Genomic DNA, 10,202 nt, shown 5'->3' on the forward strand with positions numbered 1-10,202 from the left:
GTGTTTTGTTTCTCCCAGGCCAAGTATGCGATTGTGGCGACCCCTCCTGGTCTGAACTTGAAGATGCACTTCAACCCCGAGCTGCCCCCTCTCAGAAACCAGCTGATCCACAGGGTCCCCATGGGCTCTGTCATCAAATGTATTGTCTACTACAGAGAGAACTTCTGGAGGAAGAAAGGTAACAAGGGAGGGAGGGAGGGAAGGCCCATGGGCTCTGTCATCAAATGCATGATCTACTATGGAGAGAACTTGAGTGATAATCTCCTCTTCTCCTCATCCCTGATCCTCTCTCTCCTCCACATCCCTGATCCTCTCTCTCCTCTCCGCTCCTCCTCATCCCTGATCCTCTCTCTCCTCCGCATCCCTGATCCTCTCTCTCCTCTCCGCTCCTCCTCATCCCTGATCCTCTCTCTCCTGATCCTCTCTCTCTCCTCTTCTCCTCATCCCTGATCCTTTCTCCTCTCTTCCTGTCCTCCTCTCCTGCATCCTTCTCCTTTCTCTCTCTCTCTCTCTCTCTCTCTCTCTCTCTCTCTCTCTCTCTCTCTCTCTCTCTCTCTCTCTCTCTCTCTCTCTCTCTCTCTCTCTCAGGGTACTGTGGCACTATGGTGATCGAGGAGGAAGAGGCCCCCATTGGCTTGACTCTGGATGACACAAAGCCCGATGGGACTGTGCCCGCCATTATGGGGTAAACACATAACTTTAGTTTCCTGTATCCCAACATGATTACCCATAGAGAATGAGAAACTGTGGTTTACTTAGTGGTATTACTGTAACTTTATTTCTCCTGTTCCTATGCCTTAGCTTCATCCTGGCCCGCAAGTGCAGGAAGCTATGTGGACTGACGAAAGAGGAGAGGTAAACATCTGTCTGGCTGTTTCTCATGTTCAGTCCCTACAGTGTGTTTTACATCACTTCCTCATGTGTATACTATGCTAGTACGCATGTGTATCAGCATTAAGAGCTTAACCCTATCCCTTCCTTAACCCTTAAAGATGGTTGTTGCCCCCTGTAGGAAGAAGAGGATCTGTGAGATCTATTCCAGAGTGCTAGACTCAGAGGAGGCTCTGCATGTGAGTGGAACCACTACTGCTGCCACTACTACTACTACTGCTACTACCGCTATTACTAATACTGCTGCTACTACCACTACTACTACTACTACTGCTGCCACTACTACTACTACTGCTACTACCACTATTACTAATACTGCTGCTACTACCACTACTACTACTACTGCTGCTGCTACTACTACTACTGCTTCTACTACTGCTGCTACTGCTGCTACTACTACTACTACTGCTTCTACTACTGCTTCTACTACTGCTGCTACTGCTGCTACTGCTGCTACTACCGCTACTACTACTACTACTACTGCTACTGCTTCTACTACTGCTGCTACTACTACTACTACTGCTGTTACTACTACTACTACTACTACTGCTGCTGCCTCTACTACTGCTTCTACTACTGCTGCTACTACTGCTACTTCTGCTACTACTGCTGCTGCTACTACTGCTACTGCTTTTTCTACTGCTGCTGCTACTGCTTCTGCTACTACTACTACTCCTTCTGCTACTACTGCTACTACTACTACTGCTAATGTTGCTGCTACTACTGCTACTGCTGCTGCTATTACTGCTACTACTACTAGTGCTGCTTCTGCTGCTACTACTGCTATTAGTACTACTATTACTACTAGTACTGCTACGCTCTTAGAAAAAAAGGTGCTATATAGAACCTAAAAGGGTTCTTTGGCTGTCCCCATAGGGGAACCCTTTATGGTTTTACATAGAACTCGAAAGGGTTCTACATGGATCCAAAAAGGGTTCTCCTATGGGAATACCCAAAGAACTCGTTTGGAACCCCTTTCTAAAAGTGTAATACCACCACTACTGCTTGGAACTGGAAAGCTTAATTGAAACACCCCTGTTCTGCTAAAAAGCCAAAAGGATGGGACTGGAGAAATATAACCACTCTCAAAGGACTGACCATCCATGATACAGTTTCAACCACGTTTTGTGGCTATACAGTGTTTGCTTACATTTACATTGTCTACAAACATTCGAGTAAAACAACCCCCAACCAATACGAGTACCAATCCACAGCCCGATACGAGTACCAACCCCCAGCCCGATACGAGTACCAACCCCCAGCCCGATACGAGTACCAACCCCCAGCCCGATACGAGTACCAACCCCCAGCCCGATACGAGTACCAACCCCCAGCCCGATACGAGTACCAACCCCCAGCCCGATACGAGTACCAACCCCCAGCCCGATACGAGTACCAACCCCCAGCCCGATACGAGTACCAACCCCTAGCCCGATACGAGTACCAACCCCCAACCGATACGAGTACCAACCCCCAACCGATACGAGTACCAACCCCCAGCCCGATACGAGTACCAACCCCCAGCCCGATACGAGTACCAACCCCCAGCCCGATACGAGTACCAACCCCCAGCCCGATACGAGTACCAACCCCCAGCCCGATACGAGTACCAACCCCCAGCCCGATACGAGTACCAACCCCCAGCCCGATACGAGTACCAACCCCCAGCCCGATATGAGTACTAACCCCCAGCCCTCTCTGTCCCAGCCTGTGCACTATGAGGAGAAGAACTGGTGTGAGGAGGAGTATTCTGGAGGCTGCTACACTGCTTACTTCCCCCCTGGTATACTCACCCAGTACGGCAAGTAAGTAACAGACACACCCAGGCACACACACACACACACACACACACACCCAGGCACACACACCCAGGCACACACACACACACACACACACACACACACACACACACACACACACACACACACACACACACACACACACACACACACACACACACACACACAGTGATTCATATGTTGATGATGTAAAGAATTATTGCTGGTCTGTGTTGTGTAATGAGGAGCAACCAGATGCTGCACTTGACACATTTATGTAACTACTTATTCCAGTTGCTAATTTATTTGATTTTATTTCACCTTTATTTACTTTTATTTCACTAATAAGCACGCACCCATTAAGAAAATGACTGTATAAACTGTTAAATCCCCTTGGATTGATGAGGAATTAAAAAAATTGTATGGTTGAGGCCAAAGGTAGGGCAATTTAGTTTTTTAAAAGTTTACTAGCCAAGTCAAGAACAAATTCTTACTTTCAATTAAGTCCAAGGAACAGTGGGTTAACTGCCTTGTTCAGGGGCAAAGTGACAGATTTTTTTAATTTGTCAGCTTGGGATTTGAACTTGCAAACTTTCATTTACCAGTCCAACACTTTAACCACTAGGCTACCTGCCACACCAAGTCTTGCAGCCCAACTGAATGGCGAATGTACGGCAAATTAAGAAATCATGTGACTAAACTAAATAAAATAAAAAATAAACTACACTATGTAACAAAGATAAATTATATAAAGAATGATAGTAAAAAAGCTTTGGGACACCTTAAATGAAATTTTGGGGAAAAAAACCCAACTTGGCTCCTTCAGAATCAGATGGCTTATTCATCAAAAGTCCACTGTTATTGCAAAGTACTTTAATTACTTTTTCATTGGCAAGATAAGCCAACTTAGGGATGACATGCCAGCAACAAACGCTGACACTACACATCAAAGTGTATTGGATCAAATTATGAAAGACAAGAATTGTACTTTTGAATTACGTAAAGTCAGTGTGGAAGAGGTGAAAAAATGATTGTCTATCAACAATGAAAAGCCACCAGGGTCTGACAATATAGATGGAAAATTACTGAGGATAATAGCAGACGATATTGCCACTCCTATTTGCCACATCTTCAATTTAGGCCTACTAGAGAGCATGTGCCCTCAGGCCTGGAGGGAAGCTAAAGTCATTCCCCAAGGGCCCCTTGGGCGGAAGGGTAGCCTAATGGTTAGAGCGTTGGACTAGTAACCAGAAGGTTGCTGAGCTGACAAGGTCAATCTGTCATTCTGCCCCTGAACTTGCAGTTAACCCACAGTTCCTAGGCCGTCATTGAAAATAAGAAATTGTTCTTAACTAAAAAATTAAAAAATAGTAAAGCCCCCTTTACTGACTCAAATAGCCGATCTGTCAGCCTGTTACCGACCCTTAGTAAACTTCTGTAAAAAAAATGTTTGACCAGATAAAATGCTATTTTACAGTAAACAAATTGACAGCAGAATTTCAGCATGCTTATAGGGAAGGACACTCAACAAGCACAGCACTTACACTGACTGATGATTGGCTGAGAGAAATGTATTATAAAATGATTGTGGGGGCTGTCTTGTTAGACTTCAGTGCAGCTTTTGACATTATTGATCATAGTCTACTGCTGTAAAAATGTATGTGTCATGGCTTTACACCCCCTGCTATAGTGTGGATAAAGAGTTACTTGTCAAATAGAACACAGAGGGTGTTCTTTAATGGAAGCCTATCAAATATAATCCAGTTAAAATCAGGGTAGCTGTTTAGGCCCCTTGCTTTAAAAACAAATTCTAACGACATGCCACTGACTTGGAGTAAAGCCAGAGTTTCTATGTATGCGGATGACTCAACACTGTACACATCCGCTACCACAGTGACTGAAATGACTGCAACACTCAACAAAGAGCTGCAGTTAGTTTCAGAGTGGGTGGCAAGGAATAAGTTAGCCCTAAATATATCTAAAAGTATTGTATTTGGAACAAAACACCCACTAAACCCTAAACCTCAACTAAATATTGTAATAAATAATGTGGAAATTGAGTAAGTTGAGAAGACTAAACTGCTTGGAGTAACACTAGACTGTAAACTGTCATGGTCAAAACATATTGATGCAGTAGTAGCTAAGATGGGGAGAAGTCTGTCTATAATAAAGAAATGCACTGCGTTATTAACAACACTATTAACAAGGTAGGTCCTACAGGCTCTAGTTTCAACCTTATTAACAACACTATCAACAAGGTAGGTCCTACAGGCCCTAGTTTCTACCTTATTAACAACACTATCAACAAGGTAGGTCCTACAGGCCCTAGTTTCTACCTTATTAACAACACTATCAACAAGGCAGGTCCTACAGGCCCTAGTTTCTACCTTATTAACAACACTATCAACAAGGTAGGTCCTACAAGCCCTAGTTTCTACCTTATTAACAACACTATCAACAAGGCAGGTCCTACAGGCCCTAGTTTTGTCGCACCTTGACCACTGTTCAGTCGTGTGGTCAGCTGCCAAAAACAATGACTTAGGAAAATTGCAATTGGCTCAGAACAGGGAAGCACGGCTGGCCCTTGGATGTACACAGAGAGCTAATATTAATAATATGCATGTCAATCTCTCCTGGCTGAAAGTAGAGGAGAGATTGACTTCATCACTACTTTTATTAATGTAGAAAGCACAGAGCTGTCTGTCTAAACTACTGGCACACCGCTCAGACACCCATGCATACCCCACAAGACACGCCACAAGAGGTCCCCAAGTCACAGTCCCCAAGTCCAGAACAGACTACGGGAGGCACAACAGTACTACATAGAGCCATGACTACATGGAACTCTATTCCACATCAAGTAACTGACGCAAGCAGTAAAATTTAGATTTATAAAACAGATGAAAAAACATCTTATGGAACAAGCAGCTAATGGGGATTCATAATAAATACAAATACACACTGTGTGACCTTATCTAACCTTTATATCTGTCCTTCCCCCTCTGTGTAGGGTTCTCAGGGAGCCAGTAGGCAGGCTGTACTTTGCAGGCACAGAGACAGCTACTGAGTGGAGTGGCTACATGGAGGGGGCTGTTCAGGCAGGGGAGAGGGCTGCCAGAGAGGTGAGAGTCTCCATCATCATCATAATCATCAACATCATAATACATGTATTTATTTCATATACTCTCCTCCCTCTTGTGTATTCTTTTAGTATTATACATTAATTCATTGTTGTTCCAGGTCATGTATGAAATGGGCAGGATTCCACAGAGTCAGATCTGGCAAACAGAGCCTGAGTCAGTGGTAAGGATTCAATGGATACTTAAGTCACATACCAAACTCATTTGGGTTCAAATGTAAAGTATCTAAAGGACATTATAGAAAGTAGACCTAACTTAGTGCTCCCCTAACTCTCTCCCCCATCTCCTCTCTCGCTCTTACAGGAAGTCCCAGCACTCCCGTTTGTCACCACCTTCTGGGAGCGAAACCTTCCATCTGTGGGCGGGTTCATCAACTTCCTGGGCGTAGCCTCGGTCCTGTCTGTTGCCACTGCAGCAGGCATGTTGGCCTATCAGAAGGGGCTTCTCACCCGGTGCTAAACCTAAACCCCTCCCACCACCTCCTCTCCTGCATCTCCAGAGGGCAGTTCTCTGACGGCACACTATTCCCTTTACAATGCACTTCTTTTGACCACAGCTAGAGTAGTGCTCCACTTTTGACCACAGCTAGAGTAGTGCTCCACTTTTGACCACATAGAGTTCTGGTCTAAAGTAATGCACTTTATAGGAAACAGGTTGCCATGTGAGACGTTGCCACTCTGTGTCATAGGCCTTGGTAAAGACTGTTCAGCTCTGTCATTCACTACTGTACCGTCCATTGTTCTAAAAACCTCCATCCTCCACAGTGTCCCAACACAGGATCTATCAAGACCAGCTCACAATAATATTGTCTGTTCTGCTAAGATTGCTCTTTGATACCTGAGATGGGAGATGAGAGAGAATCCCTAGCTAAAAATAAGTCTGTGATTCAGACTCTCAAACCAATGAAGGATGACAACTAAATCAGAGTTATTGAAACAGTAGCTTTCCCAATGAAGTTATCATTCACAAATCTGCATTGACTGTTTGAGACTGTGTGTTAATTACCTCTGCTGATTTTAGGTGCTGACTAATCTGATTTATAATGTCATAGAACCTGTAAAACCAGCTCTAAGATTAAGTCTAGTAACAGTTTAGCAACGGCATAATATTGTCAGAATATCTATGTTATTAATGCATCCAGAATCCTACATCCAGAGGTGTTTCCGTTACGTTGCTCTCAACAGACATAGTATTCCTTGTGAAGAGAATGGAAACCTTTTTTTTAAATGTATTTTCAGGATTAGATCATTTAATTCATTGTTGTTGTAATTGAATCTCCTATGATTATATTTGAAATATTATGCATTAGATTTTTTTTTCCAATGAGGTTCGATCCTCAATGATAGTCATGAATTGTATTCTGAAGATGTCCATCATTTTATTGTCTGGGACCATTTTGAAGATTACCGAACAACAACAAAAATACTAAGAATATTACTACAGTAATACAAGAATATTATATTCTCTCATCTATGATTTCAGTAGGTCTCCATCCATTATTTCACACAACCTGTGTGCACATGGGTGTGATTATGGAAAGACTTTATTTGTAACCTTTCTATTTAAATGCTCTCATTGATACATATTGATTGATCATAGAAGGCAGTATTTATTTATTTATTTAGCCGCCTATCCGTTAACCAACTAAATAAACACTGCCTATATTTAAACTTATCGTCTTGATTCTCCCATGTATTTCTGCTGAAGCCAGAGCATACCCAATGGAAGAGGCACATCATTTACCAGAAAGTAGCCTTGTAGTTTTAGAATTTTTGAATGGTCTTCAATGGGCAAAAATGTAAGGCAATGGTCTTCAAGCTAAATACTTCGTAAATGTGGAAGTAAATTCATCCACAAACACAAATATAATTTTATACACATCTTAAATGATCGCTTACATGTTTTAATGATGTAATCATCAAGCCCATTGAAAAGATTAGGGGACATCACCTCAAAGTAAAGCAGGAGGTGTGGATACTTTCAGAGGGTATTGAGCTTGCTTCTAACTACAGCTAATTTGCCCATGATACTGAATAAGTCCAGTTTCACAGTATTTTCAGCAGATATTCCTCTCTTCGCCTAACAAATATGTACGAAACAGATTTCTATCCAATAATAAAGATCCCTCTAAAAAAATAAAAAGACAACAGTGGAAGAAAATAAAATGTGAGTGAAATAACATGAATATCTAGATCTATAGATGAACAGAATTACTGCTCTGAGTAGATAAGAGAATCAACCTGTAAGAGCATCCGTTCTGAAGCATACTGTACGGTCGGTCTTACAGTGAGTGGTGGAACATTGTGATGTTGTCCCTAAAGACGTGTGCGTACGCCGTGAGTGTAGTCCATCTTGCCTTAATATAAGTTGTGGTGTTTTAACATTTTTGCAAGTGCCTGTGTAACTCACACTCATTTCCCATTCCCCCTTCCGCTGTACCCCCCTGTCTGGTTCATTTGGCGTTAACTGGAGCTCATTGGCCACCTTTGGATTGAGTGCTCATTCTGATATGTCTTAATTTCTTGTTCTTGATTTTTTTTTTACATTTGTGTATTGTTACTGTTTTGCTAGATATTGCGGCACTTTTGGAGCTAGAAACATAAGCTTCATGCTGCACCTGCGATAACATCTGCAAAAATGTGTACGTGACCAATAAAATGTCATTTGATTTTGACACCTTCTTAGGCCATTGACTGAGCTCTGTATCCGGCAGGCGAGCGTCTGAGGCTGAACAAACAATCATGCTAACATCCGTGATGCTACAGTTAGCTTTCCAGTTGTGTATGTGTGAATCTTAAAATGGCCGACTGTGAACTGTGTAAATCAGCCCATACATCTCTAGCTAAACTATCTATCTATATGTTCTGAAATGTTGTTATTGCTGTACTCCTCAGATATGCTATCTATCCCTTAGCTTAGCTTACATCCTACCGTGACACTAAACTTGAACCCCTACCCCCAGGCTCCAAGCATTTCTCTCTTTTTTGCATTTGATTCACCTCAAAGTAACTTTTGCTCAGAGGCCTGGTTGTAACCAGAATCAGATGAGTAGGGATTGGACCATGATGTCAAGAAAGATCTCAACATTCTCAAAGAAGTATAGTAGTAGAACAGTCTGTTTGTTCTGATGGAAAACTAGTGAACGGAACTACAGGAACCAACTGGAAACAGCTGCTCCCTGGTGTCCTGGATGACATCACCAGTGTCCTAGTTCCCTGTGTGACATCATTAGTGTCCTGGTTCCCTGTGTGACATCATCAGTGTCTAATCCCTCTCTCTCTGCTTCTAGGCCTGACACTGTCTGTTCTATTCCGTCCCTCTCTCAATGGCTGGCTGTGTGTGAAATGTCGTACCTTCTAATCGGCTAATTGCATTCTTTGATGTCTTTATATGATTCCTCTCCCTCAAAGATGGTGATAAAAACATTGATTTTACCTCCTACTGGTCTCTCTCTGGGTCATTTGTCGTGTGTGTGTGTGTGTGTGTGTGTGTGTGTGTGTGTGTGTGTGTGTGTGTGTGTGTGTGTGTGTGTGTGTGTGTGTGTGTGTGTGTGTGTGTGTGTGTGTGTGTGTGTGTGTGTGTGTGTGTGTGTGGACGTGTTTAACTATACTTGTGGGGACCAGAAATCCCCACAAGAATAGTACACGAACAAACACTTGACCAACTAGGGACATTTTTGTTAGGTCAAATGCTATTTCTAGGATTACGCTTAGAATTAGTGTTAGGGTTAGAATTAGGTTTAGGAGCTAGGGTTAGTTTTAGGGTTGGGTTTAGGGGTTAGGATGAAATAGAATTTTGAATGGAACTGAATTGTGTGTGTCCCACAAGGTTAGTTTTTGTGTGTGTGTATATTTATTTTTTCTCCAAGCATCTTGGCTCCGATCCATGGATGTTCAAGTCGATGTCACTGACATGCGTTTCTGCCCTTTTCTATACCTCACCTGGAAGATTCATATCATCTTAACAGATTCATTTAATTATGACAACACTCACAGCTGAAATATCCCGTAGTGAGATAGGGTCTAATAAGAAGATAGTTGATGCGGTTGTTTATTCTGCCACATGGTGAGATATGGTCTAATAAGAAGATAGTTGACATGATAACTGAGAGGGTATAGATATGGTCTGGTTATGTACATATACAGGACCAGTCAAAAGTTTGGACATACCTACTCATTCAAGGGTTTTTCTTTATTTTTTTACTATTTTCGACACTGTGGAATAATGGTGAAGACATCAAAACTATGAAATAACACATGGATTCATGTACTAACCCAAAAAGTGTTAAACTAATATATAGAAAACAAAATATATTTTAGATGCTTCAGCTTTGCACACTCTTGGAATTCTCTCAACCAGCTTCACCTGGAATGCATTCCAACAGTCTTGAAGG

General features: G+C 42.4%; 1 protein-coding gene across 1 annotated transcript in view; it reads left to right on the top strand.

Moving 5' to 3' along the window:
- LOC118366589 (amine oxidase [flavin-containing]) overlaps window positions 1–9,250 on the top strand; it is an 81,455-nt gene extending 72,205 nt beyond the window's left edge. Inside the window, exons 8-15 of the mRNA XM_052493080.1 lie at window positions 19–178; window positions 589–685; window positions 802–855; window positions 1,013–1,070; window positions 2,599–2,696; window positions 5,680–5,791; window positions 5,910–5,972; window positions 6,113–9,250. Of these exons, the coding sequence (XP_052349040.1) occupies window positions 19–178; window positions 589–685; window positions 802–855; window positions 1,013–1,070; window positions 2,599–2,696; window positions 5,680–5,791; window positions 5,910–5,972; window positions 6,113–6,268 (798 nt within the window). The 3' untranslated portion in view covers window positions 6,269–9,250. The remainder of the gene's footprint in view (window positions 1–18; window positions 179–588; window positions 686–801; window positions 856–1,012; window positions 1,071–2,598; window positions 2,697–5,679; window positions 5,792–5,909; window positions 5,973–6,112) is intronic.
- The last annotated feature ends 952 nt before the right edge of the window (window positions 9,251–10,202 follow it).

The sequence above is a fragment of the Oncorhynchus keta genome, chromosome 34, assembly GCF_023373465.1.
Source record: "Oncorhynchus keta strain PuntledgeMale-10-30-2019 chromosome 34, Oket_V2, whole genome shotgun sequence".
NCBI classification, from domain to species: Eukaryota; Metazoa; Chordata; class Actinopteri; order Salmoniformes; family Salmonidae; genus Oncorhynchus; species Oncorhynchus keta.